The sequence below is a fragment of the Ips typographus genome, linkage group LG8, assembly GCF_016097725.1.
Source record: "Ips typographus isolate SLU linkage group LG8, UJ_Ityp_2.0, whole genome shotgun sequence".
Lineage (NCBI taxonomy): Eukaryota > Metazoa > Arthropoda > Insecta > Coleoptera > Curculionidae > Ips > Ips typographus.
Window position 1 is genome coordinate 854533 of NC_138429.1, and position 17053 is coordinate 871585.

A 17053-nucleotide genomic window follows, 5' to 3' on the forward strand; every position below is an offset into this window, starting at 1 on the left:
CAATGAAAACAAAGGGAGAAATGACAGCTGAACGAAACTGTTTTTAAAACTGACCACCAGAGGGAGTATCTCTTACCTTGAAACGCCAATACCCTTTGGTAGTTTATTATTGTTTATCAATTTCTATCTGATTTCTAAATAAACAAGTTATTGATAAACTGTCGATAGAATTAAATATTTAAACAATTCAACACACATAATGTTGTCCTCTATCGTAAAAGAACACAATGTTAAACAGGGCTTGAAAAAGGAGGTTCAAGGCAAGTAATTTTACCCTTTAAAGGGATGAATATTAACTTGGTTAATTACACTTTTAAGAATCAAAAAGGAAAGAAGCATGTGCAGCCGCTGGAGACTTAACACAAGCCCTGGTTGACCATCTGAATGTTGGGTATGTAACAGAGGTACCCTATTCTATTCTGTCACGAACTGACTACCATTGGAAATTCTTATAGGGTAGCCCAGGCCTATTTAAACCAAAAAAAGCTGGATGCAGAAGCAAAGCAGCTGCACACTAGTGCTCAAGCCTTTTCAAAACAAACTCAACAGTGGTTGACTTTGGTCGAGTCATTCAGCAATGCCTTGAAAGAGTTAGGGGATGTGGAAAACTGGGCTAAAACCATAGAAGGAGATGTCAGGACCATCACTACGGCACTTGAAATTGTGTATAAAACTACACAAGAACAGAATAGTGCACTTGCCAGTGATTAGTCAGTAAGTAGGCACGATTGACTGTGTAAAATGTAAATATTATAAGCAGATAATAGACTAACATCTGCCAATTTTAGTTATTTTTGCTTGCACCTACATGCACATGACATTGTGGTTTTTGTGGAAATATGATTTATTGCGAAATTTGTTTTAACACAACATAAATTTTAATGGGAGATCAAATATAAAACATATGGTATTCAGTCCTGAATACACTTTGTATTCCATGTTTGATGTGCATTCTTGATATGCAGGAGGCATAAACAACTCTTAAACAGTTAAGAATGATTTGAATGATATAGATTTGTTTAAAAATCCTTATAATGATCACATGTGTTGTGTCTAGCCGGATCAGAGGTTACCAAACAGTCAATAAAATGTTGCAAGTGTTTATCGGTAATAAAGTTTTGCAGACAGGCATGCTGTCTGTTGATAATATAGTAAAAAGTGTGAAGACAAAATAACAATCATAATGAGGCTTGTAAATGTTATTTACATTTTTCTGTAAAAAAAGTTAGAATGCTTGAAGAACAAAAAGTGGACTTAACAATAACTTACCTTGACCAATATAGTTTATGCTGTTACAGTCAATACAAAAATCAGGTCATATCCGATGTTAATCCAAACATATCTCAAAATGGACAATCAAAAATTTCATGTGAATGTTGTAAAACTAAAAGATCATTTTTAACCTTCACCCTCTAGACGTTTTGATCGAAAGAATTATTTGACTTTTAGATAAAATTGAGAACTTTGTACCTACAGAGAGTACAGACATCTCTACTAAAATTACGCAAAAAAATGAACCATGCAACATGTTGTTGATAGGCCAGTTGTTTTAATAATCTGAGCCTAAACAAAAGCAAAAATAGTGACGTAGCTAATGGGGTTTTTTGATAAGTAAATGTCCCATAGCAGTTTTTATTTACTTTTCCTGTACATCAACCGACCTTTCGAGACGCACATGACATTTGACCGTTTTGTCCTCAATATTTGTTACGTTACAACTGAAATATTTTTAGAGAGAAGAGCAAAAACCCAAATTTTATTAATCGATCCTGTATGGTAGAGGACTGGTTAAATTTCCAAATATTTCCTAATTTAACACATTTAAACAGGCAGAAAACCAGAAAAAATAAAAATACAAAAGTGGAGTGATAATATACCTAAAATTCACAAATAACCACCTAAAAATCATATTTTATGATAAAACTTTCCTTGACCGCTGATGATAAAACCACTTGCTTGTCTTTGGTCTCCCACTCGTCGTGATCATGCCTTATAACTGCGTCCGGTAAAAATAATAATTTTTGCAACAGTATATAAATATGCTGCACATCTTTGCAAACGGTCATCAATTGCGAGAACACTAGCCACTAAGTGGTTCTGTTCTTGAGATTTGATGGGGTAAAAAGTCTCCGGGGGATAAGATGGAGTTCGTAATCGGGGGATTAGCCGCCACTAGTGCTGGAGTTTTTACCAATCCGATTGAGGTGGTGAAACACCATATGGAGATTAGCAAAAAAAGCCAGTTTAGCCATCAGTACCAACATTCCTTGCATCGGGGTTTTAAAGCTGCTGGGAGGGAGGGGTTTAAAAGTTTGCAAAAAGGCTTGTCCCCTGCCCTGGGAGCTCATCTTATTTCTTATGGCTTGAAGTTAGGTAAGTACCTACTAATTTTATTACTGAATCTGTATTTTGGCATTGTTTTAGGCACATATCAAGTTGCTGTAAATAAAGGTTTCACCAAGGATTTAAATGGACGCACCGTAGTGTTGAATAGTGTGCTTTCCAGTGGTATTGGAGGGATTTTAGGGCAGTATTTGTCAAATCCCTTTTATCTACTCAAAGCTGAACATCACGCTGAAAGTGAAAATAAAGGATCTTATAGGGATACTGCCAAAAGGATATTTAGGGAACATGGTGTAAGTTACTGGAGAAATGTCCTTGTTACAGCTAATTTACAAAAACCTTGCAGTTTCGAGGCTTTTTTAGAGGAGCCACAGCTTCACTGCCCCGGGCTTTTATAGGAACCTCTCAGTTGACATCGTACGCCATAGTCAAGGAGACACTGGAAAGTTACAATATCTTTTCCAGACAACCACTTTACAGAACCGTAATAGCTGGTGGAATTGCTGGTTTGGTGCTCAGCATCAGTATGACCCCGTTTGAGACCGTTTTAACAACAATGTATAAGCAAGGTAGTGCTTACTTTCTAAGTTAAACTGGTTTAACTATCTAATTTTCATTTAAAAACAGCTATCGGTCCTAATAAAGGAACTAAAAAATATTCAGGCTACCTCGACTGTATAACGAAGATATATAAGGCCGGAGGTTTGAAACCATTTTACAGGGGGTTGGGATCAGTTTACCTCAAACTGGGCCCTCACACTGCCTTATGTCTGGTATTTTGGGAGGAACTCAAAGGCGCTTACGACAATTACGATAATACCGCCAATGTGCTTCGACCGGCAGCTTTAAAACTTTACGAAAGTCTCTTTATGGCTTCAGAAATCGCTTGCAAAGAATTCAATCCTGAGAGGAGCGCAATGATTTTACATTTGTAAAAATGTTACTTTTTGTTGATTTTAATCGTTATTGTTATTTAAATAAATATATTACTACAGTGTTCTTTCTTTGTCAAACAGTGACTAGATTAAGCAGTTTTGTCAAGAAGAAGGGAATTAATATGTGAATGTGACGTCCTCTTACTTTACTTCATTTTTTTTTTGTTTCACATCATAGTTCTAGAAAGCTTTGCTGTAGTTTCAACACTGTGAAGTGCAGAAACGAAGCAACTATTGCACACAAAATAATGTGAATAGACCTTAAGATAAAAGATCTTAAAACACTTGATATTCCAAATTTCCTTTTTTTTAACGATTTTTTGTGCGTATCTCAAAAACTGTGTCTAATAGAAAAAAAAACTATTTACACTACTGGATTCTTCGCGAAAATTTGCTGTAGAAATGTATAATTTTAGGAATAAAAATGCACTTGTAATTTTTGAAGAAAATTACGAATTTTGAAAAGCATCAGTCAAACGGTGTATGGTTCATTTTTTCCCCGTGGCGGTTACGTCATCAAGTGCTCCGCCATATTGAAATTTACGCACGTCGTTTATTACAAGCTAGGCTATCCATCTTTTTAATCACCTGTTTGCCGTATTGACAAATTCCTCCTTTAAATCTCACAATATGTATCTTTCATTAAGCAATTATAAATGAAAATGAGAAAATTATATTGTTTTGAAAAATTTGTGTAATTCATCGGTCCGTTTATTACTGCAACCAACAATACACCAGGTTCACATCTGCTCGTGGAAGATGTGGCAACATAGAGCATAGTCCCAACTGACAGTCGGCTAAACATTTTGAGGTTAGGAATTTTAAAAAGTTGAAAAACACCAACAAACAGAAGAAATAAAAACTTAATTTAGGGTTGTTTAAGTTTATTAATTAGTGTTGTTATTGCGAGACCTTCGTAGAATTTAAGATTTTTCTTCACCAAACTGGAAAACTTGCAACATTTGGAGGTAAAAAAGGCGGAAAGTTCCAATCAAACTTTGGCTTGGGAACAACAACCACCTTCAATTTAAATTATCTGGAAAGAACATCACAGATAGGTGCATTCAAACGAGTCATTAACAGCCCAATACCAACGTTTCAAGAATTATTCCATAAAATTTGCAAGAAAGGAAAGGCAATGTGTGTATCCTGGGGACTATTAAATCCTAAAGCAGTGTTTTAACTTATAACAGAATTGTTGGTGTTTTAAGAACTTGCTTCTTGGTTTTGTGATATAGATTGCTTATTTATTTCCTTTTGTAAATTTACCCAGCATTAAATACATATCAATTTGGTTTTGTTGTGTGATTTATTTGACATGTTTTTTCAATTTCAGTTCAATTTATTGTAAGAGCAGGTAGGTACCTCAGTTAAAGAAATAATCTAATTTTATGATTGTTTATGAAGAAAACTAGACTTCTTAGATAAAAAAGAAACTTGAGTGTACTTTTTAAAGATTTTATTTGTATATTTTATAATGTGTAAATAATACAATTAAAATAGTAATTTAACCTACTATCTGATGGAAAAGTATTTAACAGTAGTACCATCTGTTTCTAGCCTTATAATCAGAGAAGATGCGGCAAAATTTATAAGGGCTAATCCTGCAAAATAATGGTATTTGATCAAATTTACGTATTAAGTAACTTGTATCTTTCTAATATTACCTGAAACTTGTTTTTTCAACACTCTGCATATGGATTTTGACAACACCATTATAACCATAGCTTCAAACACCTTTTGTTCAGTCTTTTAGAGCAATTGATAATGGGACTTTTTAAATTTGGACCCTTTCAAAGCATGATAAGCAAACTCCAGATTAGGCAAATAAAGGTACCTGAAACATAAGCTATTTAGTATTAGCAGCTTATTAATACCTCTACCAGAGTCTTTTTTATAGTATTAGGTAAATCACCTTGTCAGCTCCTGCTAAATACAACTTTACTCTATATCCATGTTTCTTCGAGAAAGTTTTTGAGAGCAGTTTTTGTAGTGTTCTTGTAAAAACTCTTCTTGGGAGTAAGTAAATATATGGGCTGTTTCCTTGTGACAGTGTTTTCTATTAGAAAAGGCATCATTTTCTGTTCCACAAACTCTAGTTCCTTCAGAATGTTTCACTGGACCTGTTGATAGTTGTAAAGTGTATTAAGAAGGTGGAATTTTCAAAACTGACTACCGAAACACACACACATTATCTAGTCTCACACGTAGTATCGCAGTTAAAAACAAGTGAAATCAAAATACTCCTTAAAATATTGTAAAATTTACATCAAAAATAAAAAATGTCTCTTTGTTTACTATTAATTTGCCAACAATGGCGGCCGATGACGTCAAACTTCTATCGCGCTCGGAACGCATGTAATAGACAAGAAAGGCAAATGATGACGTAACCGCCAGGGGAAAATAAAATGGACCATAATTATGCAATAACATTATTTATTGTATACCGGCCGTAAATAATCGTATTAACTGCGGCTGATCTCCCATCAGTTTTACTAATGAATGAATTCGATCTGCTGTAAACGCATCAGTGGTTTGACTGCCTTCTGGAGCGTTTAAGTCTCCAATCACTTTAGCCTGTGTTACTTTTTTGGTAGGTTTTCTCGATTTTCCTAGTAACCTCAGAAATTACGGAATGCAAGTGGAAGTAAATTGCAAAAACTTACGCTTCGCGCTTTTACTGGAAGTAGTCATAGTGCTTTTAACTCCGGGAGAGACGTTCTTATTTTTTTCTACATCTTTGTAAAACACTGGTTCATTTTTAAAAGAAACCACGGAAGGGGTGCGATTGTAATCATCCAAGTTGATTATTTGGATTCGGGAAATTTTCACCGAACGCTCATCATCGGATATGAAATCGTCGTCTTTGCGTCTGCATTTATCGCAACAACTACGCGAAGAACCGAATAGCGTGTTGCTTGGCTCGTTTTTTTTAACTTCCTCTTTTCTCTGACAAACTATGGGGGGTGTTTTCAATTTTTGCAACGATTCACGAAGAATTTCCACCGAGTCTCTTACACAACTCAGCTTTGACATGCGTGGAAAGAGATCTTTTTCTCTCATCACATCTTTAGCTATTTCTATAGAGTCTTTGGGACTTATCGTGAATTCTCTCGATGACTGTGTTTTTGCCAGCTCTGACATACGGAGCATTATCGAATCCTTGACATCCACTACTAATTCTTTGCCGCTAGTTCTTTTAGAACCTTGAAACAGCTCAATAAGCTGTGATGAAGAGCAAGATGGAAAACACTCAAATACCTGTGTCTTCTGGTGGAATTTGTATAGAATCAGCTTTCTTTCGATGATCCAAAAGTTCTAAAGAGTCTTTGGCAGCCAGAATTCTGGAGGACGATTCAAGCTACCAAAAAAGTGGTTTGCTAAGGATTTTTTCAATTTTTCAAACTCAAACTAACTGGGTTGAACTGAATATCCTCTAAGCAACGGAAAGAACTAGGTTTTAGCGAACTTTTGGTGTTTTTCCTAGAATCCAAGGATAACCGGGCATTCTTTGCTAAATTATTCTCCTCGATAAACTGCACAGCTGATTTACTCGATCTTCGCCTAAATCAACTATTTTAATCACATTTACTGTGGAATCTTTACAATACACACCGATCACTGCCTGCCAAATCTTCATCGAGATTTTTCGCAGAAATTTCCTTTTCTGAACTTTTCTTCGAGTCTTGAGTAGATTGACGCCAGTTTTGGACCAGCACCTCTACATCTCGATTCCAGAGTTCGTTGCTAGCGGTCAGAGGCACATTTGCTGCTAACATGTCGCGGAAATCTTCTCTCACGTAAGTTTTATTTTTAAAGTAAATGGCTGGCAATGTGTCACTTTCATCTAAAATTGGAATTTGTATAAGAAATGACAAAACAAAGTGTGCCCTAAGGAGAACCAAGTTCCGGTTTAAGTGGGGGGTTTAGTTCTTTGAAACAATCGTGATAGTCTCTAATCTCCATTCCTGATGATTTTATTGAAGTTGTGCTGGATTTATCTTCGTGATTCCATGTAATTATAGCGGGGGCTTCCTTTCTCTTAACTGATGGTTTTATGTCTGTGGGCAAAAAAGGTGAAATATTAAAATTACATTGTTTGGTTGTAAACCTGATTTGGTTATATTTTTCGTAAGTTCAAAGGCCATCATTTTCTCCACGGAAAGTAGAAATTCCGCTTGAGCAGGTGCAGACTTTAAAGCAAAATTAATGAACTTCTGGAATTGCTTCAAAACTTCAATCAAGCAGGTTTCTCGAATTGCCACGTTTTTAATTTGCACTTCTTTTTCAGCTGTAATTTTTTCAAACTGGTCACTTTTCTGCTTCATTCGCTCTTCCAAAGCTCTAATTTCGGCTTTATAGCGATTTTCTATGGCAACTTTTTGGTCGCAACATTTTTGCCTTTCCGTGCACAACACGTACATCATATTGACCAAATTGGTGCACTCCAAGTTATGTTTGAGTTGGCGTAGTGACACTGTTGTTTTATACTTGTGGTACTGTTCGTCAAAGTGACGTAAAAATTGTTGTTTTCTACAGAAAATCAATTAAGTAAATGTAATAATTACAAAATTCTAGGGGATACTTTAATTCCAGTTTAAATAACTCTGTTAACTTGCGCTCTTGTTCGTCTAACTGTCTTAGGTATTCCATGGTCATGGCATCTACAGTTTTGTTCACTTCAACATTAAGTTCATCCTCCCATTTGGTTTTAAGTTCTTCCTCGTGACTTGCAATGATTTCTTTATATTGTTCGTGAATTTTTTGTTCAAGTTTGTCTAAAAGTACTTGCCTAGCATTCATTTGCACTAGGATTTTTTTTAATTACCCAACTCTTCTTTCAAATTTATCTCAAATTGTTTCTGTTGCTTTTGCATTTCTGCATGGCAAGCCACTCGTTCCCTTATCTCGACTTCTTTAATTTCCACTTTCATACGATCCTCCATTGTGGCCAAAAGCTCTACTCTGAGATTCTCCAAAGCTTTTTGCTTATCCAATTCCATCTCGTTTTTGTAACGGTCTTCTATATTTTGACCAATCTCTGTGGTAAAACAGCGAAAAAATGATTAAAATTTTAGTATACATACTAAAATATACCTAAAATTCCTTTATGCGTCAAAGCCTGCAAACATTTAAATGTGATTGGTGGTTTTAAAGCTATTTTTCCCAGAAGCAAGTCGCTGGGTGACACCCATAACGTCTCGCCTGGACCTTTAAGGGGTACTTTCAAGCCAAAATCTTCTTTAAGGGCTTCTTCACATTCTTTGAATACCACGTTAGATAACGGGTCTCCCAAATTAGTCTGTGTGTGTGTGTGTTAAAGTTGGTAGACTTAATAGGATAATCAATTTATGACCTACCTTCGCGTCTGATAACTTGGGAATTTCTTTTGCTTTCAGCAAACTGGTGCGTTTTTGGTAATAGTCACTTCTTTCCAAATCAAACTCGTATTCTGCAATAATTGTGTTTTATATTATATCTGGTACATGTAGAACTGAATTACCCGGCATGGTTATAAATAATAATTTAGAACACCCATTCCCTAAAATAAGTTTTTAAACAACATTTAAATTTCACTTTGTTTTATTTAGTAATTTATGCTGGCATTCAAATTAAATGTTTGACACTGATTGACTTTAAAGTTTTGACATTTAGGAAAACCGCGTAACGGACAGAGAAACGTACATTATTGCATGCGCGGGACTAAGACAGAAAACGAAAAAAATATCAAGTAGGCCATATTTTCAGCGCGCTGTTGCCAAACGCCAAGTATCACTCAAATACCGTCAACAAAATAACTTGGCGTTTGGCAACAGCGCGCTGAAAATATGGCCTACTTGATATTTTTTTCGTTTTCTGTCTTAGTCCCGCGCATGCAATAATGTACGTTTCTCTGTTCGTTACGCGGTTTTGGATTTACCACACCTGCAAAAGGAACTTTCAGTATTTTAGACTATTTTCAAAATCAATTTACTGTACTAAGTCAACTTTGACGCCCTCTGGTAGCTAAACCACTTAACCTATCAAAGCATCTGGACATATCTTTAGAATGATCATTTAACTAGCTATCCATTGACGTATAAAAGTCTATACAAAGTCTTGGAAATGACTGAGTTATTTAACAATGAATGGCAGGTTGCACTGAAAATGTTTAAATTTACTTAAGTCAACTTTGACGCCCTCTGGTAGCTAAACAACTTAACCTATCAAAGCATGTGGCCATATCTTCAGAAAGCCCATATAACTAGCTATCCATTGACGTATAAAAGTCTATACAAAGTCTTGGAAATGACTGAGTTATTTAACAATGAATGACAGGTTGCACTGAAAATGTTAAAATTTACTTAAGTCAACTTTGACGCCCTCTGGTAGCTAAACAACTTAACCTATCAAAGCCTGTGACCATATCTTTAGAAAGCCCATTTAACTGGCTATCCATTGACGTATAAAAGTCTAGACAAAGTCTTGCAAATGACTGAGTTATTTAGCAATGAATGACAGGTTGCAGTGAAAATGTTTAAATGTACTAAGTCAACTTTGACGCCCTCTGGTAGCTAAACCACTTAATCTATCAAAGCATGTGGCCATATCTTCAGAAAGCCCATTTAACTGGCTATCCATTGACGTATAAAAGTCTAGACAAAGTCTTGCAAATGACTGAGTTATTTAGCAATGAATGACAGGTTGCACTGAAAATGTTTAAATGTACTAAGTCAACTTTGACGCCCTCTGGTAGCTAAACAACTTAATCTATCAAAGCATGTGACCATATCTTTAGAAAGCCCATATAACTGGCTATTCATTAACGTATAAAAGTCTAGAAGAAGTCTTTGAAATAACTGAGGTATTTAGCAATGAATGACAGGTTGCACCGAAAATGTTTAAATGTACTAAGTCAACTTTGACGCCCTCTGGTAGCTAAACCACTTAACCTATCAAAGCATGTGACCATATCTTTAGAAAGCCCGTTTAACTGGCTATTCATTGACGTATAAAAGTCTATACAAAATCTTCGAAATAACTGAGTTATTTAGCATTGAATGACAGGTTGCACTAAAAATGTTCAAAATTATTCAAGTCAACTTTGACGCCCTCTTATGATGTGTTGACAGTAGTTGCCAACTTGCGCATGATTGGTTCAAATTGCACGCCACTGACACCTGATTCCAGAACGGCGCGTTACATTGGTTGCCCTTACGAGAAGAGAAAAAAAAATGTATACCTCTTGACTAATAAACACAACTTTAAAGATTAAAACTCGTGTATTTTATTACCGGAAAACCTTAACAGATCAGAAAATATTCGCTTAACGTTAACATCCACTTTGGTTGGTTCAGCTGCAGTAAACTCTTTAACTTTCTTGGTCACCAGTTTTAGAACCCCTCCTATCTCGGCATTGGCTGGTTTTAAGGCAGTTTTGATCTGTTCCACCAATTTTTGGTACTTTTCCACATCGCCCGAATTAAGGCAGTCGAATATGGGCCAGTTACTTTCGCAGGCCTCGCAAACGCACGTAAACTGATAAAGTTTCCACAACTGATGCGATCTTACCAACTTAGGATATTCGGCAAAGTTGTAGTTCCTAGAAATAATGTTGTTAAAAACGTGTTTAACCAACAATTTTTCAATTGACATGCCTGTACGTTAAACAGCACGATTCTCCACTTTTAATATTCCTGGCAGCTCTCAGTACAATCTTAGCACCAAAAAACGAGGTAGTGACGTTACCATAGCAGTGGTGGTTTAACAGACTGCTAAAAGCGTAGATTCCTTCAGCCACCTCGTGGTATTCCGTATCTATGGAGTTTTTCTTCGTTTTCTCTATTGAAAGCTTGTTTATTGTCGTGTTGAAGTAGTGATGGAATAGCAATTCTTTAAGGCGTTCGGCAGAAATTCCACTTTTGGAGAAAAAGTCCGAGTATTTGGTTAGAAAGTGATGTACAATACAAGCTTCGTTAGCTGCTTCAAACAAATCTCGTACTGAACGTTTTTCTTTGTTGGTTTGAAGTTCTTGAATTTCTTCATATCTGAAAATTTTAATATTAATTTCTGGAGTTAATGAAACACTCCTATACCTATCAGATTTGTAAATAGTACCATCAAATTGTCCATCAGGCCTCAACTGCTTCAAACCTTTCAAAACCGTCTTAACACTGAGCAATTCATTGAAATCAAACTGACACAAATCGCACTCGTTGTAATGGTAAGATTCCTTAGCTGCGTCCCTACATTTCTCACTGCAATACAAGGCAGTTCTACAGCTAGGACAGGGTATCAAATTGTAGCACAGCTCCAGGCATTCGTGGCAATGTAGAAACCGTTGCGAAGGCTTAGTGCCCACTGCCACAACATAAGGAGATTCCACAGCAATGATTTCACCTGCTTCAATGTTACTAGTGGCAACAACATGACGTCCCCCATATTGGTCACGTTGAATTTCAACGTTGATGCTTGCGCAAGAGATTTTTGGGTTTGGATGATTCAAATCAGGAATTTCCTCGTGGTATTTTTTTGTTGTTTGGATGGGTTTACTGGCTTCTGCTTGGGCTTTCTTCTCTAAAAGTTTAGCCTCCATGTCTTTGGGGTAGTTGTTCTGCAGTGCTCTGTCAATGTCCTGAAAATTTAAAACTGAATAACTTTAGCGACTTTAAAGCTGGATTCTAATAGTTCTAATTCCGCAAGAAGTAAGCGGCATGCAGCAAGCAGTAGTAGCCGCTCCGCAAATGTTTCAATTCATAGTTCGACGCTTTGACGTCAGTAAAATGACAGACTACAGATTATTTGACAGTTTATTTCTTTGTTTACAATATAAATTTTAGGTTAGAATTTTTTATTTCTATTCTATTCATTGAATGTTTACTGAATTTTACGGAAAATGAATTTTGTCGATGACTATTCTATCATAGTAGCTGCACCAAGTGAAAACGAGAAAAGATCGGATACTTGACAAATGACAATTCGAAAATCCAGGAATGGTTGAAACAGGCGGCAGTAAGCAGCAAGGTAAGAAATGAAAATGATTTATTTCTTGGTGCTTACTGCTTGGGCTTATTTGTCAAACTATGAATTGAAAGTGCTACAAGTATATTGTTTATTTTTAATTCAGTATACTGCTCACTTCTTGCGGATTTCAAACTATGAATTCAGGTTAAAGAATGAATTCACGCACTTGTAAGCATTCGGTAAAGTAGGCCCTTTCAAACAAAACTTCTGCGCGTCCAGCGTAAGCTAAACCTAAAATTTCGGTTTTGTCCTCAGCATTGGCAACGCTTTGAGTGAAAGCGAGTAGAGCTTTGAAGTGGTTTTTTTGTCGTAACATCTTTCTGCCTTCGTCGCGGAAGAAAATTGCTTTTTCATTGGACTTTGACATTTTCCCACCAGTTTCGATGTCCTGAAACTGGGACGGACAATGTTTGAGCGCCAACTCTTCCAGCATGTCTATGATCCTGATGTCCGACTTTAAGGACAGCAACTGCTCGCTTGTGATCTGGGGGTCTTCGATTTCGCCCGGAGACAGCATTTTCTATCTAGTCACAGGATGAAAAATAATAAAATTAACCTACATAGACGTATTTATAAAACAGCGTCGTGTTCTACTTAATAGGCATTTAAAACATGAAGCCTACGGCTCTAAATTTAGAAAACTACTTGAAGAAAGTTGGGATAAGTGTAAAATGTATCTCACAAAACAATATTGAAGGAACCATTCGATTTATGCGTAATTTTAGCGTGTTGTTTAACTTTTGTCAATTTTCTCATGACAATCAAAAACAAATTGGTATTAGAAAATTTTAAAAATAGAACTGACGGTTTGGTTAGTCATATAACAGAAACTAAAATAGAAATACAGTGTAAACATAGCCCATTTTAAACCATAAGAAAATATCCTACCGTAGAATCAAACTTACTTGATGGCAAGTTTACTCCAAATACCAAACAGCACCGATCACCTGATCACTGTCAAGTTTTAAGAAACTTTTTTTAACGAGAGTACTTACGTAAGCTACCGACTCCGGAAAGTGATTGGCAAGTCTCTGAATTCAATTCGGAAAAATAGCAAATCAAGGGGGGGGCTCATTTTTGGCTCAGCTCCAATTTCCGAATAACGTGGGCCACTTGTCCGTTACAAAAGCGTGGACGCATCATTCCGACAGGATGGTTTGTTTTCCTACCAGAAATAAACTTGTTTCGAATGTTATGAAAAGAAAACTAGCGCAATGATTCAATTCCTCTGGAAAATCGATACTATCCATTTTTTTTGGCTTAATTTAAGCTTGTCTCACACATTTGTTGATTCTGTATTACTTGGTTTTTTTCTAGATGTAATAAACTGGCAATTTTAATAATTTGGGCCACTACACTATTTATGCTTATTGTCTAACAAACAACTACTTATTTAATAGGTATAATCTTACAACAAGAAATTTTATCAAAAACTGTCCAATATACTATTCTATTCTTTCTTCTCTAACTTTACTACTATGATAACTGAGGGTGATTATTAATATTTTTAAAAACTTATTCACATAATCCGAGTGATCGTTGAAGCTTGTGGAGGTTGGGATTCCATATCGTAGGTAACTACTGGCTGTGATACGATTTGAATGCTACATATCACACCAGAAGTTCCTTCAAGCCAGAATCCCTTCACTGAAGAAGTCTGCTTGCTTCACTGTAATTAGAAAATCATTAATAAATTCTTCAGAAGGAAAAGACTGCTATTATAATTACCATCCAACAGAAGAGCTTTGTTAAACCTGAAACTTTTATAACTAAAATTTGAATTACCCATAAAAGTACGCAAAACAACTATTGGCATGTTTAGTGCAAAATAAATGTATTGTCGTACTGTTTCAATGGCATTATTTGATAAAGTATGATACAGATATTATAGATACATTAATTTTGCACTAAACATGCCAATCAAAAAGCCCATAAGAATGATGACTGAAAATATTGTTATTCAAATAAAAGTTTGGCACAAAAAGGTGTAATTCATGATGAGCTTCCATCAGATGAATCATAATCACACATATTAGACACTATACACATTTCTTTAAAAATATGACGCAAAGTAGTCAAAATATACATGATAGCAAAATAGTGACCCTGATGTTTCTGGTTTGTGATTGGTTAGAAAAACTGCTGCTTTTTTGACTAATCAAACACGATGGAGCGAGCAGAACGTTTTTGACGTCACAATGACGTAATTTGACAGTTGGTTAAATTAAGCTTTTGCTAAATTACGTCATCGTGACGTCAAAAACGCGCTGCTCGCTCCTCCCAGCTTGAAAACGAATGCGGCCATAAACTTAGCATAAGAATACTTCATAGCCCCCTTCGTTTTGATGCTCCATCAAGGGTGCTGAGGAAATTTCACATTTACAATGACCTAACTCACCGCCTACTATACTAGAATGTCTTGTCAAAAATTCCAACATGGCGGCAACAGTGATGACAGTTTGTATTGTGGAAGTTGAGTGTTTTGAGGATTAGATGAATTTTTACGGTTTAAAATCAAGACTCGAGACAGCAATTTAGGAAAAACACAATAATACATATGTATTGTTACATGCGCAGGTATGTGAGTTTTATTTTAAAGCATCCTTCATTGTGAGAGCAACAAAAATAATTTTCAATGATTGGTAATGCCTTAAGAACCATTTACCAGTTTTGCTTACCTAGTTTTAAAGATTTACTGATTTTCTTACATTGTTTAAACTAGTTTGCTGTGTGACTAGACTTGATTGGGTATAAAAAGCCTTATCCATACATATCTGGATCAGGAATAAACCTTTCTTTGATTTTTCACTTACAATTTGCAATCAACTACACGAAATAATAAAAAAAAAACATATTTCTTACTGCATCTGCATACATTTGTGTATAAAACGCCTACTTTGGCCAACTGTCAAATTATGTCATGTAAGAAAATCAGTAAATCTTTAAAACTAGGTAAGCAAAACTGGTCAATGGTTCTTATGGCATTACCAAGACTCATTCAAAATTATTTTTGTTGCTCTCACAATGAAGGATGCTTTAAAATAAAACTCACATACCTGCGTATGTAACAAGTACCTAATAAGTCTACTGCACTAGAAAGCATTTGTACCTACCATTGAGTATAGTGTTGAAGTTGGGGTTTTTCCTGAATTGCTGTTACAATGTGGCTTGAAAAGAACGGCGGCAGACAAAAATAACTTACACAAATAACCTCTAGTCTTGATTTTAAACCGTAAAAACTCATCTAATCCTCAAAAAACGCAACTTCCACAATACAAACTGTCAACACTGTTCCCGCCATATTGGAATTATTGACAAGACATTCTAGTATAGTAGGCGGTGAGTTGATTTCCTCAGCACCCTTGATGGAGCATCAAAAAGAAGGGGGCCACTGATAAAACATATGATTTTGTGCGTGTAAGATAAACATGAAAATTAAAAAATGTTTTTACCGTTAGGTTATAAATCCCCCGTTGTACTGTCGAATACATTGTGCTTTGCTGAACCAGCTTTATGATGTAAAGAAAACTCATACAACTAGATCACCAAAGAACAATATGAATCCGACCCGTGTAGTGGTGGCGTAGTCCTCGTCCGGCTTAATGACGCCAACCTGTTGCTCACGAGTTAGCGGCCATTTGGCGAAAGCGTCAACTAGTAATTAACTGCTCCTTGATGAGATTTTCCGAGGACAGTTCTCGAGCTACAGGCGAGTGTTCGATCTAGTCACAGAACTCAATAACACACATGCAACATTAGACTGAACACAAGCCTGCATCAGGAGGAGCGATTTCGGTCGGGTTAAGGTGTAAGGTTAGGAGGTTGAAGCACATGAGCTGTCGGGTTTTAGAACAAAGCTTACCTGGATTTGGCGGAGATTAACCTGTTGATACTGATTTATTACTGATAAGGCTACGGTTAGCGCTAGTTTATCAGGCATCGCGGCACATAAATTGAGTGTTGAAACACGTGGCCACATTTCTCTTCTAACAGTCGACCAATTTGGCAAGGCAAATGGACGAGAAAGGGCGATGGCGGGAACAAAACTCGGCGTCGAGGACCCGAGGACCGAGGACGACATTCCACGGACGAAACCGGTGCGCGCGCAACGTTGCCGTTGCCAATCAAATTCGGGCCTTATTCCGTAACGTTACGATCGCTCCGATTCACGAGTTTTTAATTTTTACTTTTTATTTGTAGTCCTAGAATTCTAGAAACACAGCTTTTGCATTTAAACCCAAAAACTCGATATCCTAATTACGTACTCCACTCTTCCGTAATTAATCACAGAACCAGAAAACGCAGGACAACAAACTTATAATAAGAATTGCAGGTTGCCTACCCTACCCTCAATGAATTGTTTAGACATTTTCTGTTACCGAAAATATGAAAAACACAAATACTACAACTCACATAAAATAATAACCTTATCGATAAATTTAAGTTGTAGAAATTGTTAGGCAACCATAGTTACACAAACGTCAACAACCATAGTTACATAAAGTTTTGCCTATCAATTATAATGCAACCGGCCGTTTTAATTTGAATTGTCGGTTATTTTTGATTGAACTTTTTAATGCAACGTCACTGTTTAGGGGGACAATGTAAAGAGGGTTGAAATTCGTTACAACCCGACCTGCCTCAACCAACAAAAGAAGGCTCGAATAACAATAGAAAACAGCTTCCCGCTAAATATTTTATACCTGTTTTGTTTGACATTCAATATAAGTGCCCTTAGTTGCATTCTGTGAGAACGCTCAGATAACTTTCAT

General features: G+C 36.2%; 4 protein-coding genes and 1 long non-coding RNA gene across 6 annotated transcripts; 2 read left to right on the plus strand and 3 right to left on the minus strand.

The window, feature by feature from the left end:
- The first annotated feature begins 60 nt into the window (after positions 1-60).
- LOC145732369 (biogenesis of lysosome-related organelles complex 1 subunit 1-like) lies at positions 61-782 on the plus strand. The gene is made up of 3 exons (XM_081984575.1): positions 61-260; positions 319-391; positions 456-782. Exons 1-3 carry the CDS (start codon positions 200-202, stop codon positions 709-711), a joined length of 390 nt encoding a protein of 129 aa, XP_081840701.1. The 5' UTR covers positions 61-199; the 3' UTR covers positions 712-782.
- A 1268-nt stretch (positions 783-2050) lies between these two features.
- Positions 2051-3338, plus strand: LOC145732355 (solute carrier family 25 member 35-like). Its single transcript, XM_081984552.1, has 4 exons — positions 2051-2373; positions 2425-2636; positions 2690-2912; positions 2971-3338. Exons 1-4 carry the CDS (start codon positions 2142-2144, stop codon positions 3276-3278), a joined length of 975 nt encoding a protein of 324 aa, XP_081840678.1. The 5' UTR covers positions 2051-2141; the 3' UTR covers positions 3279-3338.
- A 1384-nt stretch (positions 3339-4722) lies between these two features.
- On the minus strand, positions 4723-8932 carry LOC145732970 (uncharacterized). Of its 2 annotated transcripts, XM_081985543.1 has the most exons (15): positions 8782-8932; positions 8639-8730; positions 8376-8580; positions 8107-8319; positions 7864-8056; positions 7390-7811; positions 7181-7339; positions 6894-7125; positions 6695-6842; positions 6540-6639; positions 5945-6484; positions 5455-5890; positions 5194-5401; positions 4946-5115; positions 4723-4882 (listed from the first exon to the last, which is right to left on the minus strand). In XM_081985543.1, the coding sequence occupies exons 1-12, from the start codon at positions 8786-8788 to the stop codon at positions 5715-5717; spliced, it is 2487 nt and encodes an 828-aa protein (XP_081841669.1). In that variant the 5' UTR covers positions 8789-8932; the 3' UTR covers positions 4723-4882; positions 4946-5115; positions 5194-5401; positions 5455-5714. The 2 variants fall into 2 exon arrangements, with proteins under 2 accessions (XP_081841669.1, XP_081841668.1); XM_081985542.1 differs by having other exon boundaries at positions 5194-5890.
- Positions 8933-10521: 1589 nt separating this feature from the next.
- Positions 10522-13347, minus strand: LOC145732971 (protein-lysine N-methyltransferase SMYD4-like). The gene is made up of 5 exons (XM_081985544.1): positions 13187-13347; positions 12448-12805; positions 11354-11892; positions 10916-11305; positions 10522-10860 (listed from the first exon to the last, which is right to left on the minus strand). The coding sequence occupies exons 2-5, from the start codon at positions 12796-12798 to the stop codon at positions 10530-10532; spliced, it is 1611 nt and encodes a 536-aa protein (XP_081841670.1). The 5' UTR covers positions 12799-12805; positions 13187-13347; the 3' UTR covers positions 10522-10529.
- A 468-nt stretch (positions 13348-13815) lies between these two features.
- LOC145732982 (uncharacterized) lies at positions 13816-17053 on the minus strand. The gene is made up of 4 exons (XR_014179101.1): positions 16144-17053; positions 15734-15935; positions 14010-14035; positions 13816-13950 (listed from the first exon to the last, which is right to left on the minus strand). It is a non-coding gene; the product is annotated as an uncharacterized LOC145732982 (long non-coding RNA).